Genomic DNA, 23005 nt, shown 5'->3' with positions numbered 1-23005 from the left:
ATTCTCACTTAGGGATTCATTCATCCATCAATATTAAGCTTCTAACATGTATAAAACATGTACAAGCACGGTCTCTCCCCTCATGGAACTTAGAACTTAGTGGAGAGTTGTAACGAGAAAGAAAATAAAGGTAAATAAAATGCAATCTATCCTCATTATTCACAGATTTGCCTACTTGCTAAAATGTGCTGATAACTCTAAAATCAATACTCGTCATGTTTTTAGTCATTTGGGAACATATGCAGAACAGGGAGAACTTTGAGTTGTCCCCTGTGCCTTTCCAGAGGAGGTCGAACCAAGGGACATTCTGGTGTCTTATTTTAACTTTCATTCTATAAACAAGTGTCTTTTCCATGGTCTATTTAGAGCCACATCTTCACGCTCTCCCCCCTTTTTTTTGGTGATTTCACCCCAGCCTAGTGCTAAAGTGCTGTCCTGTGTTTCCGAGAGCAAGAAGGCCGGGATGTGCCTTATGGGGAGTATACGAGTACGTGTGTGTTAGATACACTTCGTTCAGGCACGAGCTGTAGTAGTTGGCCATGAGTTCAATGTTACCGTACGCTAAATCACATGTCTTTAAACAGGAACACACATAACACAAGGTCATGTGTTGATAAGTTGGCACAAACACAACCAGAGGCTTGCAGGAACCTAGCCTTGTGTCTCCCCTGGAGCAATGGCTCAGTCTTTGTAATTCAGTGAGGACTTTATAGAACTACTGTGAATAATAACAACTGACTGTAACTCAAATCTATATACACATTGAAGCAAATGACCACGCTGAAACAGAACGGAGGGTGCCCTTTAGGTCAGTGACTATACTAGTATAGTGAATATAGTATTCTACCTTTTGTGTAAGAAAGGGAGTAGTAGTAATTAATATATTTGTTAATATATATTGGCTTTATATATATGCATACACATATATTTGCTTTTTAATGGAGGTTAAAACTAAAATAAAAATTTTCAATGAAACAAATGAACCTATCCATACATCAAGTTGGTGATATAACTATACAGAGAAAAATTTTTATGTGCAATGTCAAGATATTATGTGCTTGGTTATAAAATACACAACAGCATCTATGAAGTATTCCTGCAAAAGAAAATAAACAAACTGAATCTGACCAAACATCAATCATCTGACAGGAATCATGGTGACAGAGGAACAAGTTAAACCATATCCCCAAGGAAGGTGAAAATTCTACAGGACAATGACTCGATTTCTTTAACAAGTAAGCAATATTTTAAAAATTAAAGGAACTATGAAGGTAAAGAACTTAAGAGACATAAAAATCAAATGTAATGTGAGATTCCTGAATGAATACTGATTCATCTACAGGTAAACATCTCCAATCTTTGGGATTTGCTTTAAAATACCAAACACAAGTGGAATGGAGACAAACGAAACAAGACTGCAAAATGCTGATTACTGTTAAATCTGGGCGACAAGTTCATGTAAGTTCACTATACTATTTTCTTGATGTTAAAAGCCCCATTAAGAAAACTTTTCAAAATAACAAATTGGCTCCTATTGACTTTACTCCTTAAAGGAGAAGATAGTTAACAATGATAATTTTAATACCTGGTGGTATTTTACATAATAATTACATAATGAAGATAGCAGCTGTAGCTGTAAATATTATTATTTCCTGCATGCCTGATATAACGCTAAGCATTTTACACATATTATCTCCTTAAATCCTAATACTGAGAAGTAGGTCCTATTATTATCTGTTCTTGGTATTTTACAGGTGGAAAAACTGAGACACAGAGTTGCTCAAAGATGCACAGAATATGCCCAAAGACCTACAGCTGATCCAACAGCAATCTGAGACTTGAACCCAGGACTGATTCCAAAGCCCGTGTGCTTATCTACTACAGGACCCTGCTCAACGTGCCTTTTCAGAAACAAAGCAATGCCTGCCTGTTGATCTTTCTCATGTAACTCTGGAATCAAACAAAAAAGAAAGCTTGCTTAAAACCCGCCAATGACCTTGATTTCATATATCAACAATTTTTATACTGGTCTAGGACCTGCGACTGATCTGGTCTCATTTTGCTGCCCTGCCTGGCTCCTCAGCCCTCCACTCCAGTTACACAATATGCTGGCTGTTCCTCTGAGACCTCAAGGCCTTCGCATGCATAAGCCGTGGCCCCTCCTGTAAGAGCTATTCCCCCTGGCCCAGGTACCCCATAGATCCCTCCCTCACTTCCTCCTCGTCCTGCTCAAATGTCGTCTTTTCCATGAAGCCTACTCCCTTTCTTTTTTCACAATACCACCCTCTATCATGCTTTTAGTTTACTTAGTCTTTATTTGCTTATTGTCTGCCTCCCCGGACTAGAATGTGAGCGGTCCTCAAGCAGGGCTCTTGGCCTGTTTTACTCACAGGTGTATCCCCAGCACCTTTCGCAGCGCATTGTAGGTGCTCAAAACTGAGAAACCGTGAGTTGGGATGAAACAGACCCTGGAAGAAGAAAACAGGACTGGAAATGCAAGGGCAAAGTCAGGGAGACTAGACAAAAGCTGGAACACAGGAGGGTGTCCAGGGACTCCTCCTCCAAGGGACCCCAGTTTCAAGGTGACATCTGGCTCCGCCCACCCTCTGCAGTCCTGGTTCTACCTTTGCAAAGACTCTAGTTCCCATCTTAGCAGACAACTGAGGCGACTGGCTGTGAGGAAATGTGATTATACATGTACGCCTGAAGAGTGGTGGGGAAGAGTCCTCCTCTTAATCTGAGTTAATAGAAGACCGCTCTCATTATCGTTAATCTGATCAAAGAATGGCCAGCTCTCAGACCTGTAGCATGCTCGGAATGAATTTTTCATAACTCTGCAGAGACATTTTCTGCACTGCTGTTAATAATAAACCACGAAGCACAAGACCTAAAATGTATTTCCATTCCGCCACCTCTTCTCTCCTGGCTTTATTTTCCCTCCCTCCACCCTGCCTTCTTGAGGTCTTGCCCATCTACTATTATTATGGGATGGCTCATGTGTGTTGTGGTGTTAAAGAACCTGCCTCCAGCTTAGGGAACCAATAAATTCATGTTATGCTTTCAAACAGTATTTGAGAAGTGGAGTTCATAGGTTAGAGAGTTTTATTCAATTTGATGAGACAGCCTAGTTTTTCTATAAGGAGGGGAGATGAGAAAGGGAAAGATGCAGACGAAGCCAGTTTAGAGAAAGGAGCAAGTACTGTCCCACCCCCTTGCCTTCAAATGGGCCTGAAACCCTCTGCATCCCAGCCACACTGGACTCCATTTGCTTCCTCAAATGCCCCAGGCTATGTCCTACCTCCAGGCTTTGGCACATACTGTCCCTCTGCCTGGGCAAGCCTTTCCTCATCTCTAGTTAACTTCATCACCCTTTCACATCTTAGTTTTAAAATCACATCACTAGATCTATGAGCAGTATATTCACCTCCCAGGAACCTACTAGCACAGTGCCTGATATGCAATATATGTGTACATCATAAGTACTATATGGGCAAGGCTTTGTTCCAGTCTAATGCATTTATTATGTTAGGACACAAAACAAGTCTCTACAAGTTTAAGAAGATTAAAATCATATCAAGCATCTTCTCAGATCACAATGGAATGAGATTAGAAACCAACTATAGTAAAACACTCAAAAACATTCAAACACCTGGAGGCTAAGTAGCATGTTATTAAACAATGAATGGGTTACCAGTGAGATCAAGACATAAATTTAAAAAAACTTCCTGGAAACAAATGAAACACACAACAACCCAAAATCTATGGGGCACAGCGAAAGCAGTCCTGAGATGGAAGTTCATAGCATTACAGGCCTACTTCAAAAACAAACAAATTAATAATAAACTATTTAATCCTACAACTTAAAGAATTAGAAAGAGAACAACAAGGAAAGCCCAATTCTAATAAAGATTAGAACAGAAATAAATCACATAGAGGCTAAAAAACAATACCAAAAAAATCAATGAGACCAAGAGCTGGTTCTTTGAAAGATAAATAAGATTGATAAACCGTTAGCCAGACTCATTAAGAAACAGAGAGGACCCAAATAAATAAAATCAGAAACAAAAGCTGTGAAGTAACAACTGACAGAAATACAAAGGAGTGTAAGAAAATACTATGAACTATATGCCAACAAGCTGGACAATGTGGATGAAGTGAACAAATTCCTAAAAAATACAATCTTTTTTTTTTTTTTTTAAGAATGACTTATTTTTTTTTTAATATATTTTATTGATGTTTCACAGAGAGGAAGGGAGAGAGATAGAGAGTTAGAAACATAGATGAGAGAGAAACATCGATCAGCTGCCTCCTGCACATCTCCCACTGGGGATATGCCCGCAACTCAGGTACATGCCCTTGACCGGAATCGAACCCGGGACCCTTCAGTCCGCAGGCCGACGCTCTATCCACTGAGCCAAACCGGTCTCGGCTAAAAAATACAATCTTCCAAAACTAAATCAGGAAGAATCAGAAAACCTGAATAGGCCAATAACAACTGATGAAATAGAAACAGTAATCAAAAAACTCCCAGCAAACAAAAGCCCTAGTCAAGATGGCTTCACTGGGGAATTTTAGCAACCTTCAAAGAACAACACCCCTCCTCCTCAAACTATTCCTAAAAATCCAAGAGGAAGGAACACTTCCAAACTCTTTTTATGCAGCCTGTGTTATCCAAATTCTAAAATCAGGTAAGACACTTCAAAGAAAGAGAACTACAGGCTAATATCCCTGATGAACATAGATGCTAAAATCCTCAACAAAATACTAGCAAAATGGATCCAGCAATATATTTAAAAGATCATATACCATGATCAGGTGGGATTTATTCCAGGGATGCAAGGTTGGTACAATATTCACAAATCAATAAATGTAACACATCACATGAACAAACTGAAAGACAAAAATCTCATGATCATATCAATAGATACAGAAAAAGCATTCGACAAAATCCAACACCCATTTTTGATTAAAAACTCTCAGCCCAGTGTGAACAATTCATAGCCTGGAATATAGAATCAGCATAGCCAACGAGGCAACTGCACGAGCGCCAGGGAACTGTCACCTAGACCCTCATGTACAACCACAAAAGGCATGGGAGGAATTTTTGATTCTCAAGTTCCTATCTGTGTACCAGCCTGCACATGGGGACATTTCTTTAGTTTTTGGCAGAGGAAAAACTATTTCCTCCCAAAGGGTCCCCATCCTCCCAGCAAACACATGTTCGCAGATGCACTATTCACAATAACCACAGGTGGAAACAACCCAAACATCCACAGATGGATGGATAAACAAAATGGGTCTATCCAAATAATGGTATGTTATTCAGCCATAAAAGAGGATGGAGTACTGACACATGCTACAACATGGGTGGGCCTTGAAGACGTTACGCTAAGTGAAGAGGGCCAGACATGAAAGGCCATGTATCATATGATTTCATTTGTATGAAATATCCATAAAGCTAAAACCATAGCAACAGAAAATAGATTAGTGGTTGCCAGGGGATAGAGGGCAGGGAAATGGGAATGACCACTAACATATATAAGGGGTGTGTGTGCGTGTGTGTGTGTGTATGTTTTGATATTCTAGAATTAGATAGGGGCAATGGTTGCACAACAGTGAGCATATATTAAAAACAATTTTATTGTATACTTTAAAAGAGTTAAAATGGTGAATTTTATGTTATGTGAATTTTATCTCAATTTTTTTAAAGCCTGGAAAAAGAGAAGCTGGGTGACTATACTAATAGCAGAGAAAGTAGTTTTCAGAGCAAAGACAATTACCAGGGATAAATAGTAACTTTACATAATGATAAAGGGTCAATTCGCTAAGAAAACAACCATCTCAAATGTGTCTACACTTAACAGAACAGCTCAAAATAAAACAAAAACTGATAGAAGCGCAAGGAGAAATAGACAAATTCTCAATGACAGTAGTATACTAACACTCCCTTCTGTGTAATCAATAAAACAAAACACCTAAGAGGAAATCAGCAAGGAAATAGGGGATTCTCAACAAGACCATCAGCCAATTGTATTTAATCAATATATATACAACACTGTACTCCTCAACAGCAGAATATACATTATTCTCAAGTGTACACGTTACATTCACCAGGAGAGAAGATATTCTGGGTCATAAAAATAAACCTTAAATATTTTAAGAGAATTGAAACCATATAAAATGTGTTCATTGACTATAATTGAATTAAATGAGAAGTCAATCACAGAAAGATAACAGAAAATATCCCCAACCCTTGGAAATTAGACAACAGATTTCTAAAGAATATATGCATTGAAAGGGCAGCCTCTAAAGAAATTAGAAAATATTGCGAACTAAAGAGAACTGAAAATATGACATATCAAAATGTGTGGGGTGCAGTGAAAGTAGTCCTTCAAGGGAAATTTATGGCAATAAATACTTATATTAGAAAAGAACAGTCTCTAATCAACAATCTAAACATCCAACCTCAAGAAAATAGGAAAACAAGAGCAAAATGAACCCAGACATGCAGAAGACAGAAAATGTTAAGAACAAAAATCGGTAAATTTTAAAACAGAAAAACAATACAAAAAAATAATAATAAAGCCAAAAACTGGTTCTTTCCAAAGATGAATGAAATTTATAAACCTCTAGCCAGACTGACAAACAATAACAGAGAAAAAACACACATTATCAACATCAGGAATGAAAAAAGGACCTCACTATAGATCCCACAGACACTAAAAGGATAATAAGGGATACAATAAGCAACTCCAATCATGTAAATTCAACAATTTATATCAAGTGTTCCAATTCGTTGAAAGCCACAAACTACCAAAATTTACCCAGGAATAAATTAGAGAAGTTGCATTTGTAGTTTAAAATATCCTGGGGGGGGGGGGGGGATTGCTAGGTTCAAAGAGTTTCACTGGTGAATTCTACCAGTATTTAAAGATGAAATAACACCAAATCTACATCATCTAAGGAAACATTTCCAAACTCATTTTGAGGCCAGGTTTACCCTGATTCTGAAACTAAACAAAGGCAGTACAATAAAAAAAACCCAAAAAACAACAGATCAACATCCCTCATGAATATAGACACCAAAATCCCCAACAAATAGTAATCAATCAAAACCAGCAACATATTAAAGGAATAATGTTTCTTTTGGGATTTATCACAAAGCACTATTTCTCCAAAGAAACACAAAAAGTGACATCTAGACTTGCTCTGCTTTCTAACTAATAAATACAGAGCCCCTGCCTGGCCCCTTGATGGGTTTTTCTTTTTTATATATCTGCCTATTTATATGTCTGCCTATTGGCCTCATTGCTGGAGTCCAGGCTACCCAACACTGCCCAGACACCATCCCAGTCCCCTTGCGGGTGGGCATACAGAGAATCATCCACGACCATTTCTGACTGGCCTAACACTCTGTGTCGGGTAGGTGCACAGGCAAAGGGAGTGTCACCATTGCCAACAAGCCCAGAATCCAGGGTTCAATCAGAATGGAACTCACACAGGAGAGAGCAAGGAGAAGGCGGCTGCAGTTTGGGTGAGAGACCTGTCATGAGCCCATGGGCATGGCTCCCTCTCGTCTCTACCTGGCAGGTTCCAAATCCAGATGCAAACTCCTCTTGAAAATGTTTCCTCCGCCCAGAAGAAGCACCTGCCTCATTCCCTCTTCTCCAGAGAGCAGAACCAAAGGATGGAGGTCATCCAGGCGCAGATCCAACTCAACAGGTGAGATCCAGCAAGTCTAACCGTTATAACGCACCCAAACCAAGGCTGCCTCGTGAAAGGACTTGAACACAAACCTCTCCAAAGAAGATACATAAATGGCCAATAAGCACATGAAAAAAAAATGTTTAACACAATTAGTCATTAAAGAAATACAATCAAAGCCACAGGGTGGCTGTAACAAAAAACAAAACAAAACCTAAAATAGCAGGTGTTGGCAAAGACGTGGAGACAACAGAGCCCTGGTGCATTGCTGGCAGAATGTAAAGTGGTCCAGCTGCTGTGGGAAACAGTATGGCGGCTACTCAAAAATTAAAAACAGAACTACCATGTTACCCAGCAATTCCACTCTGGTTATATACTCAGAAGAACTGAAAGTAGGGACACAGATATTTGCACATCCATGTTCACAGCTGCATTATTCACAGCAGCCAAACAACAGAAACAACCCGCGTGTCCACCAACAGATGGGTGGATGCATAGAAGGTGGTCTGTCCACAGAATGGAACACTGTTCACCCACAAAAGGGAATGAGGGGCTGCTACATGCTCCAACATGGATGAGCGTGAGGAACATGATGCTAAGTGAAATAAGCCAGGCACACACGGAGACGCGATTCCATTTCTATGGAATAAACTCATGGAGGCAAAAAAAACCAGAATGGGGGCCACCATGCAGCTGGGGGAGGGGGCAGGGCGTCACTGTTTAGCGGGCACAGAATTTCTGTTTGAGACGATGAGCAAGTTCTGGAGCAGGACAGTGGCAATGGTTGCACAATATCGCGCTCGATGCCACTGGAATGTACATGTGAAAGTGGCTAAAGTGGAAAAAATGAAAATGGTTAAAATGGTAAACTTTATGTTATGTATATTTTACCACAAGAAAAATTAGGGCCCTAACCGGTTTGGCTCAGTGGATGGAGCATCGGCCTGCGGACTGAAGGGTCCCGGGTTCGATTCCGGTCAAGGGCATGTACCTCGGTTGCGGGCACATCCCCAGCAGGGAGTGTGCAGGAGGCAGCTGATCGATGTTTCTAACTCTCCATCCCTCTCCCTTCCCCTCTGTAAAAAAAAAATCAATAAAATATATATAAAAAGTAAAAAATCTGGTTTTTTTCAAAGGCCGCCTTGTGAGATGGGGCTCATCCCAAACCACCCAGCCCACGCTGGCCGCGGGGCAGGCGGTGGTCGAGACAAGCCCTTCCGGGTCTCCTACCTGAGAGGACACGTGACATCGCCGCCCCGACTCTCCCTCCACCACATACACTTCGGACAGGTTCGCGCTGAGAGGCCCAACTCCACATCCGGTGCAGCCACTTGCCACAAAATGACGTTTCTGTCCATGAGGGCGGACTGCAAATACGGCGGCGGCCCCGAGACTCTAACGCAGCTGCGCAATTCCTCCTGCCGAGTGACGTGCAGCCGAGTGACGTGCAGCCGAGTGACGTGCAGCCGAGTGACGTTAGCCATGGAAGTGTCGTAAAGCCACGCGTGACTCACGTGCCTGTGGCGTTGCCGGTGTGAACCAACCTGCGGAGCTGCCGGGCCTGGAACAGCAGAGCGCAGGCCACCGTGCGCAGTCCGCAATGCACGAGAATGAGAGTAGGTACGACGTGACTAGCGTATGTGCTTACATGCTACGCTTTGTAGCATTTTTTAGTTATTTTATTTATTGCTTTGCGAGAGGAAGGGAGAAGACAGACAAAGAGGCATCAGTTTGTTCCACTTACTGATACTTGCATTGGTTGATTCTTGTAAGGGCCCTGACTGGGGACTGAACCTGCAACCTTGGTGTGTCGGGGCAATGCTCGTCTAACCAACTGTGGCCCGGCCAGGGCTAGCGTTACTTTAGAGTGCACTGTTCCTACTTGTAAAATACAGTTTTTAAAGGTTTGCTGTGCAACTGCCACGTTACACAACGCAGCCTCACACATCTCGTGTGCACGGCGCCTCTTGACTGCATTTCCTCGTGTTTGATTTAAGCTCTTGTTGTTTTGTAAATTTCATGAAGGCTAAGTGTACATTGCTTATAAAGTTCGCAGTAGCGGACGGTAATGACCTAGGTGTGTACATACACTCGCCACTCTCTCACTGACTCACCCAGGACTACGTCAGTCCCGCAAACTCCGTTTATGCAATTACCCTATTCAGGTGTACCATTTTTTATCCTTTAGGCTGTATTTTCACTGAACCCTTTCTATTGTAGATGTTAGGTACACAGATAACATTGTGTCACAATGGTCTGGTATTCCGTCCAGTAACAGGCTGTACTGGTTTGCAGCCTAGGAGTAAGAGGCTATACCAGTGGTCGGCAAACCGCGGCTCGCGAGCCACATGCGGCTCTTTGGCCTCTTGAGTGTGGCTCTTCCACAAAATACCACGTGTGGGCACGCATGTACAGTGTGATTGAAACTTCGTGGCCCATGCGCAGAAGTTGGTATTTTGTGGAAGAGCCACACTCAAGGGGCCAAAGAGCCGCATGTGGCTCGAGAGCCGCAGTTTGCTGACCACTGGCTATACCATAGAGCCTAGATGTGTAGTAGACTATACCAGCGATTTTCAACCAGTGTGCCACAAGAATTTTTAAAACATGCAATATTTTTTAAATGGGGCACTGACCCCTTTTCCCTTAGAATTCAGGGGTAGGGAGCCTTTTTCCTGCCAATGGCCACTGGGATATGTATAACATCACTCATGGGCCATACAACATTATCAACTTGAAAATTAGCCTGCTATATTTGGCCAAACATTTAATTAACTCACCTCTAATGCCTTGGCATGGCCAGACCAATGATTTCTCAGGCCTTACATGGCCTGTGGGCCAGATGTTCCTCACCCATGCCTTAGATTGTCAAATAAAAAAATAGCAACAGCCAATAATAGCTGTCTGGTGTGAATGAATCAAAATTATACCTATTTTTTTGTCAAGTGGCATAAATATATTTTTTTGATGTGCCATAAAATTTTAGTAATTAGCTTATGTGTGCCATGAGTTGAAGAAGGTTGGAAACCACTGGGCCATATCATTTAGGTTTGTGTACGTGCACTCTGTGATGTCCACACAACAATGAAATCGCTTAGGCCAGCGGTCGCCAACCGCTGAGGCCCGAAAGGTTGGCGACCGCTGGCCTAGATGACACATTTCTTAGATGGTATCCCTGTCGTTAAGTGGCACATGACTGTACTGTTGTTACCCAACTTAGAGTTGTGATGAGCACACGGCTTAAAGACTAAAGCCTGCCAGGCACTGATGAGAAGTGAGTCAACAGTGGGCGAATTCAAAGATTCAGATCTGGTATCAGAATCTTGTTCGCTTATGTCACCTGCAGCCCACCAGGTGTGCCATTATCCCGTAGAAGACTTCCATGGGTTTCTTCTCATGCCTGGGTGTGTTAGCCCCCTGCCTCTCAAACATTGGGGGCTCAGTTAACACTCATTGAATAAATGAATGATAGATTTAAGAATGACACCTCCCGGAATGGCTAAAATATACTAACCACCACCAAGGGCTAAAATGCCCTCCCCTCCCGATACCAACCTATAGCGAAGATAATAATCAAAAGAACTAAAGGTAAGCCCTAGCTGGTCTGGCTCAGTGGATAGAGAGTCAGCCTGCGGACTGAAGTGTCCTGGGTTCAATTGCAGTCAAGGGCACATGCCTGGGTTGTGAGCTCGATCCCCAGTAGGGGGCATGCAGGAGGCAGCCGATCAATTGATGTTTCTATCTCTCTCTCCCTCTCCCTTCCTCTCTGAAATCAGTAGATATATATAACAATTAATGAGCATTCGCCATGTTCCAGGCACTCTGCTCAGCCCTTTACTGTGCAATCCATTTGATCAACATAACAATCCTATGTAAAATGATCCTGATCTTATAAGCAAGGAAATTGAGGCTCAGAAAGGAGAGTGTATTTGCCCAGGTCAGTAAATCCTGAACTCAGACTAGAACCCAACCAGTCCCTACTGCAGAGCCCAAGACCTCCTAATTACTTGGCTATGCTGCTTCAAGCACCCACCGAAATTTCCAGGGACTCAATTAAGTTATTTTTTCTGAGCCTTCATCTCACTTTTCTATTGGTCCAGGGAAATCAAAGGAACCTGTCTTTGGAATCCATCCACTGCTTGAGTCAATGGCTGGCTACCTAGCAACCCCAGGGGGGCCATATTTTCAGTCTTTATCAAGATTTCCACTATAGCAAAACAGAGAAATCACCGCAATGCTCAAAAGCAGCGCTGTCCAATCGAAATATACAGTGAGCCACTTACATAATTTAACATTTTCTAGTAGCCTCGAAAAATAAAATAATAAGGTATGGGTGAAATCAACTTTAACATAGTTTATTTAACCCAATATATCTAAAACAATGTGCTTTCAATATGAACAAATAATTAATGGGATACATTAGTTTACATTCTTTTCTTCATACTACGAGTTTGGAAGCTAATGTGTGTTTTACATTAATCACACATTTCAATTAGAATTCCCCACATTTCTACTGGCCAGTAGCCAATGTGGTAAGTGGCCACCATACTGGACTTCTCCAGTCTGGAATGTTTGCCTCTCTTTTTCTCATCTTTCCTCGTCTCGGTGGATGCTCTACTTTGTCTCTATCAGTCCTATATTTCTTTTCAATAGCTGTCATCTATAATAGTCGCCAATGAAAGCGTTTGAGCGACGGAGTATGCCATCATCATGACTCCCATTAATCCTATAGCTATCACCTCTAATCACATCACCATTGTCACCTCACTTCCCCTTCATCCTCTGTTTGCTCTCATCTTCCTTTCTCCCCTCCCAGGCCATTACCCCTTCGGGAAATCCACGGTGGAGCAGTAAGCCTCTTCCTCTATCTGTGGCCGCCTGAATTCGCAGTTCGGGTTAAATCACTGACTCTAAACCTCAGTAAACTCACTTGTAAAACAGGAACAACCACACTTGTGGCCACTACCCACTTGCGAGGTGTTCCAAAGGTCACAGATACCCTACGATTTGACTTTCTCCTCCCATTTTTGTCCCTCTTACCTTCCCATTCCTCAGCACCTCCGTCCTCCTTCCCAATGCCACGTGTCCCTCATCTTCCTCAGCTGGACACCTCCCCATCCCCCATATCCAGAGCATCACCATGGGAACGAGGAGGAAGGCCAGGTCCTAGCAACTGGGAGCAGATGAGTGGGAGCCCAGAAAATAACCAATTCTCTGGGGTAAAAAGACCCCCCCCGTTTTCTGCCCATTAGAAGAAGGATAACAAGCACCCTAGTAAAACCCACTCCAGAAACCCACAAGGGTAGTAAAGTCCTTCAGAAATAACTTCTGGCCCTAACCGGTTTGGTTCAGTGGATGGAGGATTGGCCTGCAGACTCAAGGGTCCCAGGTTCGATTCTGGTCAAGGGCAGGTACCTTGGTTGCGGGCACATCCCCAGTAGGGAGTGTGCAGGAGGCAGCTGATCGATGTTTCTCTCTCATCGATGTTTCTAACTCTCTATCCCTCTCCCTTCCTCTCTGTAAAAAATCAATAAAAAATATTTTTAAAAAAAGAAGTAACTTCTGCCACCGGCTCAGAAATGTGAGACCACCTCCTACCCATATCTTTATGAGAACAAGGCAGAAGGAAGATGCTGGGTCTTTGCAGGCTGGCCACTTTGTGTGGAAAAACAAGTCCTCCTCCTGTCCCCACAGGTTCCCAGATCCTTCCCAACTAGAAACAGGAATGGTGAGATTCCAACCTGACGCAACTGTCTCCTTAACCCTGAGCCCTCGGTCATCAAAACACAGGCAATCACAAAATAAAGTGAGCCATAGCCGGTTTGGCTCAGTGGATAGAATGTCGGCCTGCGGACCAAAGGGTCCCAGGTTTGATTCCAGTCAAGGGCACATGCCTGGGGTTGCAGGCTTGATCCCCAGTAGGGGGCATGCAGGAGGCAGCCAATCAATGATTCTCTCTCATCACTAATGTTTCTATCTCTCTCTTCCTCTCTGAAATCAATAAAAATATTTTTAAAAATATATAAAGTGAAACACAATCCCATGCTGAGGATGTGGTGAGATGGGCCCTTTCCCACCCTGCTGGCCGAGGGCAATTTGGCAAAACCTATCAAAAGTCCTGAAACTTGGCATATCCATTTCCAGGAATTGAAGGCGGGGATTACTACAAGCCACAAGGATGTCTACTACAGTGTTATTTATAATAATGGAAAAATATAAACAAACATCTGACATTATAATTTTGGTTAAATTATGGTACATCCATGTAATCCTATGCAGGTATTAAGAATAATACCTATATATATATAAAAGCCTAATATGCAAATTGTCCCCTCAGGAGTTCAGTCGCTCACTATGATGTGTGCTGACCACCATGGGGCAGCGCGGAGTGAAGGAAGGCCCTGGCCGGCAGCCAGAAGGAAGGCCCCAGCCAGCAGCCAGAAAGCCCCAATTGGCCCTGATCACCGGCCAGGCCTAGGGACCCTACCCATGCATGAATTTTGTGCACCGGCCCTCTAGTTTTATCATCCTATATAATAAAACCCTAATAAGCAAATCGACTAAATGATGATACGACCAGTCACTATGACGTGCACTGACCACCAGGGGACAGATGCTCAGCGCAGGAGCTGCCCCCTGGTGGTCAGTGTGCTCCCACAGGGGGAGTGCCACTCAACCAGAAGTCGGGCTCACGGCTGGCGAGCGCAGCGGCAAGTGGACATCCCCCAAGGGGTCCTGGACTGCGAGAGGGCGCAGGCCAGGCTGAGGGACACCCCCCCCCCAGTGCACGAATGTCGTGCACCAGGCCTCTAGTATGAAAAAATGTTCTGGACATATTAAGAGAACTTAATATCTCCAGCTTTCCTCAGAGTCGCAGGCTCATCTACCCAACTGTCTATTTGAAAAATGCAACATGTCCAAACAGGACTTGATTGTCAAGTTCAGCCTAGTCCACCCTCAGTCTTCACATTTCAGATTATGGCACCACCATTTGCTCAGTTCTTAGACACAACATCGAGGAATAATCCCCAATTCTCTTCTTTCACCCCCTCCCCATATCAAATTCATGAGCACCTCCCATGCACTGGACCTTCTGAATCCAGCCACTTACCCCAGCCCCCCACCATCATAATAACTCAAAGCACAGTCAATTTTTGTTTTGACTTCCACACTAACCCCCCAACTTTTCTCCCGGCTCCTATTCTTACCCTCAACAGTCTCTTTTCACTCAGCAATCCAAAGGGTCTTTTAAAAACATAAATCAGTCTCCCCGCTACCCCCTATTCACAGAACAAAATCCACAGATCTTAGGTAAGCCCTCTATGACCAGGTTCCTGCTTCTGTCTCCCACCGCGTCCCTCATCTCTTCCCCACATCCACTCACTCCTCTCCAACCACAGTGGTCTCCTGACTGGTTCAATAACATGCTGAGCACATTCCCACCGAAGAAATTTGTATCTGCTGCTCCCTCTGCCTAGTGTACTCCCCATATATTTCATGGTTGGCTTCCTCCAGTCAGCAAAACGTCCTCAGGAGATCCTTGCTGATTCTCCCATGCCTCTCCCTCTCTTTCCAGGTTTTATTTTGTTCCGGTTTCTTCAGAGCTATGGTACATTGTTAATACTAGATTGCTCGTTGGCCCCCAGTGAACATGCCAGCTGGAATCAGTACCCTTGCATAGTTGCTTCCAAGTTGACTCTGGGCTTATCCACGTAACTGGCTTTGGCCAATGGGACATTAGCAAAGGTTATGGAAGCAGAGGCTTAAGAGGGGCTGTGTGCTGGGGTTTGGCGCCTTGGAACACCTCTGCTGCCGCCATGTAGGAAATCTGGGCTGTCCTGCTGGAGAAACGACGCGGATGAAAACTGAAGTACCCCAGCCAACCACCAGCCATGTGAACAAAGCCATCTCGGACCATCCGGCCCCAGTCAAGCCACCAGATGAACACAACCCAGGCAAGAGCAGCAGAACTGGCCAGCGGGGTCCAGCCCAAATGGCAGACTCCTGAACGATAATGACTGGTTTTAAGCCACGACCTTTGGGGTGGCTAGTTGTGGAGCAATAGATAACTGTTCCAGTGGCTTCTCTGTCACTGGCTATGGCAGAGGCTCCTAGATATTCAGCAAACTGTTTGCCTCTTCTTCCTGGACCCACCTCCCCATCTTCTTTGCAGTGACTGAATTCTAGCCGATGAAATGCAAGCAGGACCCATTAGGGCAACTTTAGGGATGAGGCGTTTAAGGGGCTTTGTCTTCTCCACATTTTCTCCCCTTCCTGGATGAAAACAATGACAATATTGCAAAATGGAAGGGGCCTGGAGTATGAAAGAATGGCCCACCAACCAAGAACATTCATCTTGAATGTTTTGTGAGCAATATAAGATTTCTAGTAGATGCCCGGCTGGCGTGGCTCAGTGGTTAAGCATTGACCCATGAACCAGGAGGTCACAGTTCAATTCCCAGTCAGGGCACATTCCCAGATTGTGGGCTCAACCCCCAGTGTGGGGTTGAGGATCAATTGATTCTCTCTCATCATTGATGTTTCTATCTTTCTCTCCCTATCTGTTCTGCTTTAAAATCAATTGAAAAAATACTTTAAAAACAAAAGACTTCTACTAGAGCCATTACACATGTAGGGACCTATTTGTTAGACCCTATGCTAATTAATACACTGACCAACATTCTCAGTCCACTTGCTTATTGTCTGTCTGGCTCTACCCCACCTTGACAGTCATACATGAATGAAAGCACCGTGAGAGGAGGGGCCTCACCTGTCTTGTCCGATTTCCAGAGCCTAAAACAGAGTTGGGCTCACTACATAATTACACCTGTTGTAAATTAAATATGGCCACAAATGCTCTGTAGCTCCTCCCACCAAGAGGAGGAGTCTATTTCACCATCATCGAAATCCAGACTAGCCGCGTGACAGTCACCAATCAGAAAACACAATGGAAGTGACACTGTTCAACTTCCAAATCTTAAGATACCTTGCAACTTTCGCTCTTGCCCTCTTGGAACACTGGGGACATGTAAGAAACACAGGCTATCCCACTGGAGACGCCACATGGAGAGAGAGGCTCAGCTGTCTCAGCCACCAGCCAATCCGCCAGCTGATGTGGGCACATGAGGGAGCTGGGGCAAGAACAGCAGAAGTACCACCCACCCAATCCCAGTGCCCAGAATCATGGGCAATAACAACTTGTTGTCTGAAGTCCAAAGTTTTCTAAATATGATTAAGTCTAAGGATGGTTTGTGACACCACAATCAATTATAGAGACTGAACATATGAAGACCAAATAACTGATATGTGTATGGCTACATTGTCCTTGCTATGTAAGGAGATTCTGTATGTATCCACCCCCACCCCAATCCCTGGTGTTTGCCTCCCCTTCTAATCTAACCAAAATAGAACCCAGGTCACAACCACCTGCACTTGGCCAGCGCCCGCCATTCCTAGCGTCACCTGCCTGCCTTTCAGATGGTCTCTGTGCCTCTGAGGTCTTTTCTGTCCCATTCACCTAGCAGACCATGGATCTGCAAGCTAACTTGTGGGTTAGGGTTATGGTTATGGTTATGGTTAGAAAAAAATATCAGTAAGAAAACAATACTTTGTAACGTGAAAATTGTATCAAATTTGAATTTCAGGATCTACGAATAGTTTCATTGGAAAACGTTCACTTATGTATTGTCCATGGCTGCTGTGTGCTGCAAAAGCAGAGCTGCGTGGTTGTGATGGGAACCACATGGCCCACAAAGCCTTAACTATTCACTACCTGACGGCCCCTGCTACAGGCTGCCATCAGGCTAACCTTTAATCATCTTTTTTACTGTATTCAGTCCCAAACTTTTGAAGACTTCTGTCTCCTCCCTCAAGGGGATGAAACTTGGTGCGACGTCAGATCCCAGGAGTTAGCAACCTAAATTCGTTTCCGATGACACTCTATCAGGTAATGATCCATTCTGTGTCTTCCCTGGGTTTGTTCTTCTTGACCAGCAAGCCACCTATTGCGATCTAAACCCTCCCCATTCCTCACTGCACTCAGGGTCCCCAGGTCCCCAACCAGGACAGCTTCCCTGCTTTGCCAAATGTTTCCCCAGGTGAATTCTATGGAACATCAGTCCCGAGAGATGGCTCTGGAAAAAGGAAACTACAGGCTATATCCCTTTGAGTCACAATATACGTATCTGGCATGTTAAAGGCTCTGAGAAGTCTTGCAGTAAAGACACCTGTTTCCCTTTGCTTAACTCAACCGTTCCCAAACATATGAACCATAGGATACGTTTTGTCTACAGAACACTGGTTGACTACCAGCATCTAGTACAGTGCCTGGGTTTCAGCATTGGTTGAAAGAATGGAAAACAACAACATTCCACAGAACTAGGAATCCACAGAACATTCTTTAGAAATGCTGCTCAAGCTCTTGCTTCTCTCTCTTCCATCTGAGGTGTTCCCATCCATGTCTTCTGTTCCACACATGTAATGCTAATCACAATAGCTATCATCCACTTAGCACCTGCAGACACTGTGCTAGAGACCGCATGAGACCCTTGAAAAAGTCATCTCTTTTAATCCTCATGACCACCCCTGAGGTAGGTGTGTTATTCTATCACTGGCATTTTGCCAAACATTAAACCATGGGTCAGAAAATTTAAAATCACTGGCCCAAGATAAAGCAAGTAGAAAAGCTAGAATTCGAAACTACATCAGTCTAACTCAAGGGTGGGCAAACTTTTTGACTCGAGGGCCACAATGGGTTCTTAAACTGGACTGGAGGGCCGGAACAAAAGCATGGATGGAGTGTTTGTGTGAACTAATATAAATTCAAAGTAAACATCATTACATAAAAGGGTATGGTCTTTTTTTTTTTTTTTAGTTTTATTCATTTCAAACGGGCCGGATCCGGCCCGCGGGCCGTAGTTTGCCCACGGCTGGTCTAACTCCAAACCTCATGATCTTTCTCCTCCGCCCAAGTCTGTCCCTAGGACACACTGCGACTGGCGTGCTGGCTATCCACCTGATATCCCTCCCTGCCTTCCTCCATGCTAGCCGAACCCTGGTTTGTATGAAGAGGCAACAGGTCAACCAAGGCAATGGATCGTGACCCACCAAGCCAATCACAGTGGTGTTGCAACCAGGACAAGCATTTGACCCAGTTCTGGACAAAAAGACATAATTACACATCATCTATGGGGGTAGGGAGGAGGAGCTGTCCTGGGAGAGCCGAACAAAGATACGGACCAGTTATGCCTTGACCCTCCCCCAGTTCCCCTCCTTCCTGCCTTGAACTTGGTGTAATGGCTGAAGCTTCAGGGGCCATCTTGCCACCATGAGTAGTTGCAAAGACATCAGCTCTGATATTAACTTACTGAGCCAAGGACATACCTCCAGACTTCTTGTTACATAAGAAAAAGGAGCCATCATTTGATTAACCACTGTGGCTGGATTTTCCATTCCATGCAGCTGAACCCATTCCTAATGGACCCATATGCTTTTCCCTGTATCACTTACTGTTTGGACTTAATCATTATTTCACATGTAGATCATTAGCCTTGCCTCCCTAGCCACGAAGTACACTTCCTGAAGGCTAAGCCCTTGCTGTACATTTTTGTTTCTATAGGGGAACAGGCGTGTTAGTAAATTTTGCTAATTATCAAGGTTTTCGGGGATAATCGGTTCGATTTAATACTTTAGTGTTTGGGAGCAGGGAGCTGTCGCCATCCCATAGCTGAGAGATGTGTATCTGTCTCCTAACAGGTTAGTATTTCTCAAAGTGTCAATATGAAAACATACCTCAGAAACAGCTGAACTGTTTGTTACATGCAGGTTCCTGGGCCACCTCCAATCCCAACTGAATTAGACTCTCTGGGGTTAGAGGATGGGAATTGCATTTGTAACAAGCTCCCTGGGTGGTGTGGATATACAAAATTTGAAAACTGTTGGGATCTAAAAACCCTGTGGGTTCCAAGCGTGGCAGAACTTGGCTAGACCCCCGAGTCACCAGCCCCTCACCAGTGGCCCCACCCCAGCCCTAAAGATCTGGGAACTTGAGACCCTTCCATGGACAATACGGATAAAGCGATTGGCACGCCCTGAGGCATATTGGGACCAGGAAACGAACGAACAGATGCGATCTCAATCACTGTAACATCCCACCACGCCAGTGTCTCATCCCCCAATGTAAAAAGAAAACCACACGGCAGAAAAGCAGCAACAGGGCCCAGGGCCGACTTCGACCACCGCCACTGTCCAGGGAGTTACGGGAGGACAGAGCACGCGAACAGAGGAAGAGACGGCTGGAGAAACTTACACAGACTAGCGTGGGGTTCGGGCTCAGAGCAGCAGAAGAGACGGCAGGTGGCCCGGTGGTTTATTTGTTTATTTACTGCATGCAGCTCTGAAGAGAATCATACCTTGGGCACTGCTCAGACCGAAGGCTGGGTCAGGGCAGCCCACACCTTTTCTTCCAGCAGCAGAATCCTAGCCCAGACTGTTCTCCCAAAGCTCCGAGAAAGAAAATACCTGTGCCTCCCCACAGAATTTCCACTCCTCTGATCCCCCCCTGACATTCATCTTATTTCATTTCTAAGGATCATTTTCCCCGATGACAGGTGCACAGAGCCATGTATTTCCAGGGTAGCAAACAGGATATTCAGCACACACACGCACACACACACACTCACTTTCAAAATGATGACCTTTCTGCCTGCTGACATCCAGCCAAATTCAAAACCACGGAGGAAAAAGAAAGACCTGAAAGTGAATCCGAGAGAGGTGGTCATCCAGACCACACGGGGGTGGGAGGAGGTCCGGCTACCGAAGGGCTAAAAGATTCAATTAAGGGCTGAAGGGTTCAGGCCTTGGAAACTCAGGGACTGCCAGCTGCTGGGAGTCCCCAAATCTAATCAAGCCATGTGGCCAGCGGGGCCGGTCTGAGGAAGGGCAGTGAGCCCAGCCCTTCGAATATCTCAAACGACCTGGATGCCCAGGGATTCTGTGGACACCAGGCACAGCCTACGGCTCCTGAAACCTTCCTCCTTTGACCCAGTGGCCTTCGGAAGAAATAACTGCTGCCATCTTCTTTCTGAGCAACTTTGCATCCACCCTACCCCGCCCCCCACCAAGTGCTTCGAACTCCCCCTCAAGTTCTGTTGGAGAGAATGTTACAACAGCCAAAGGTAACGCCTCCATCTCCACCTTTCCTCAGGGTCCCACCGCGATTCAAGAGTATTTCCCCACACCACTTGTGTGCTGATCCGGGCATATTTTTCAAAATCTTTTTTTACACATTTTAGGCCTGCAGCAGCTCCTGCATCAAAGTAATTGGATTGAAAAGGGGTAGCTCAATGGGGATATTTTTTAATGCATCTTGCCTCCTGACATGTACATCACTGAAAAACAAACAAAACAAACAAACAAAAAAAATCCAAGGAGCAAAAGGGGGGCTGGGACGGAGGCGGAGAGAAGAAGAGGTCCCTATTCCTAGGCAACCCCATTCTGCGAGCAAAAGCCACCTTTTGACCACCTGCAGAATGCGCAGGATCACGTGGGTTCTCTGCAGCGCCTTAATGTCTTACCCAGCACACAAGCCCCCGTGGCATATAAACAAATCCACAAGCGGAAAAGACAGAGAACTCACTCCTCGGAGAGGAAGCGAGTGATGATAACGGCCGCAAAAATAATAATAAAGAATAACAATTACTACTACTACTACCACCACCCAGCCCAGCGTTGACGACAGCGGTACAGTAAAGGGACATCCTTTGCAGGCTTTGCAAGAAGATAAATCACGGAAAACCACATCGTGCCCCGCTCGCTACCCTCCCGCCCCCACCCCGCAACAAACAGAATCAAAGGAAAGGGGGCGGTGGGGAGAGAGGGGAGGGGAGGAAGGATTGCAACCCCCCGCCCGTCCCCCGTGAGCAGCACCTACCTCCAGGGTCCGGATTTCTTTTTGTGTGAGGTCGTTGGAGGTAGCACATTTGGTCCTAAGCCCTTCCAGGTTGGAGATACTCAGGTCTATCATGTTCTGGACCAACTCGCACTGCTGTAAGGCTTTTTGCAAACTCAGAGGCTGCTGCTCCTCGCTTTTCGTCATGTTTTCCTCATCCATCGCTTGCTCTGCAAGCCCCCTTCCCCTCCTCCTCCTCCTCCTCCCAGAGAGAAAAAAGGGGGGCGAGGGGGTGTAGAGGTAGCCTACCCCCTACGCCTTTCCAACCACTGCGACTCCTCAATGTCTCATGAAGAAGAAACCTAACATCTCACACAGGGTTGAGGGGGTGGGGTGGGAGGAGGGGACAAGAGCCAAAATTTATTATTTTATTTTGGGGGATCAAGCCGACTCCATTAGAATGTCTCCTCTCTCTCTCTCTCTCTGAGTCTCTGGTCCCTGAAAAGGAGAGATGCCGTTTCTCAGAAGCAAACCAGGTGATGTGATGCTGTCTGCACACTTAGGGAGGAGGAGGAGGAGGAGAACGAGGAGGGGGAGGAGAGGAGGCGGAGGGAGAGGCGGAGAAGAAGGGGAATAGCGCTCACTCTTTACACACCGGCTCCGTGGAGGGCAAAATTATGTGTTTTTGGCTGGCTGGCTTTTATGTAAAAAAAAGAAGAAGAAATCTGGTCTGCCCCCCTCCCCGTTGCAGTGACACGGCATCGTCCGCCGTCTGGGGTGCTTTAGCGCGTTCTCAGGGAGCTGCCTGCATTGCCCCCGCGGCTGCGGCTGGCGGCTGTCTCCTCCGCGCGCTGCTGCTGCTGCGGCGGCCGCCGCCGGCTCCGGGGGTGACGGCTGCTGCATTCGCTCCTGCCTCGCTCCACACCGACATCTTGCCTGTCAATCAAAGGGCGGGGGAGCGAGGGACGGAGCGCGAGCGAGGGACCTGCAGGGGAGCGGGTTGGTGGAGAGGCGCCGTGCGCGCAGCCGCCCCAGCCGGTGCCGGCCCCGGCGCACCAGGGCCCCGCCGGCGGCGGCGGCGGCGGAGCGCGCGGGCTCGCGCACCTGGCCGGGGCCGGGGCCGGGGCCGGGGCTGGGGCCGCTCCCGGCGGGGGAGGGCGGGCGCGGGGCGGGATTTCTAGGGGATGCGGAGCTCGCGCGGCCAAGTGCAATTACTACCGGGCGTGCGTGCGAGCGGGCGGCGGGCGGGGAGCCGGGAGGCGCGCGCTGCGGCCGAGGCTACTCCCCGGGGCGGTGGAGGTGGCAGGAGTGAGCGCGGAGCGCGGAGGCTGGGCGAGGGGCGGGGAGAGGGGACTTCGTGCGGGTGGGGGGGGGGCGGGGGGGGCGGGGGCCACTACTACAGCCCCGCTCTCGCGA

The 23005-nt window shown here is 45.8% G+C and overlaps 1 protein-coding gene across 1 annotated transcript in view; it reads right to left on the bottom strand.

The window, feature by feature from the left end:
- Nucleotides 1-22527, bottom strand: part of KSR2 (kinase suppressor of ras 2) — a gene marked incomplete at its 3' end in the record, with an annotated part of 271370 nt that extends 248843 nt beyond the window's left edge. Inside the window, exon 1 of the mRNA XM_081113682.1 lies at nucleotides 21632-22527. Coding sequence (XP_080969808.1) covers nucleotides 21632-21811 — 180 coding nt within the window. The 5' untranslated portion in view covers nucleotides 21812-22527. The remainder of the gene's footprint in view (nucleotides 1-21631) is intronic.
- Nucleotides 22528-23005: the final 478 nt, after the last annotated feature.

This window comes from Myotis nattereri, assembly GCF_964212035.1.
Source record: "Myotis nattereri genome assembly, chromosome: 19".
Lineage (NCBI taxonomy): Eukaryota > Metazoa > Chordata > Mammalia > Chiroptera > Vespertilionidae > Myotis > Myotis nattereri.
The sequence above is the reverse complement of the archived record's forward strand: the minus strand, read 5'-3'. Positions and strand labels throughout refer to the sequence as shown.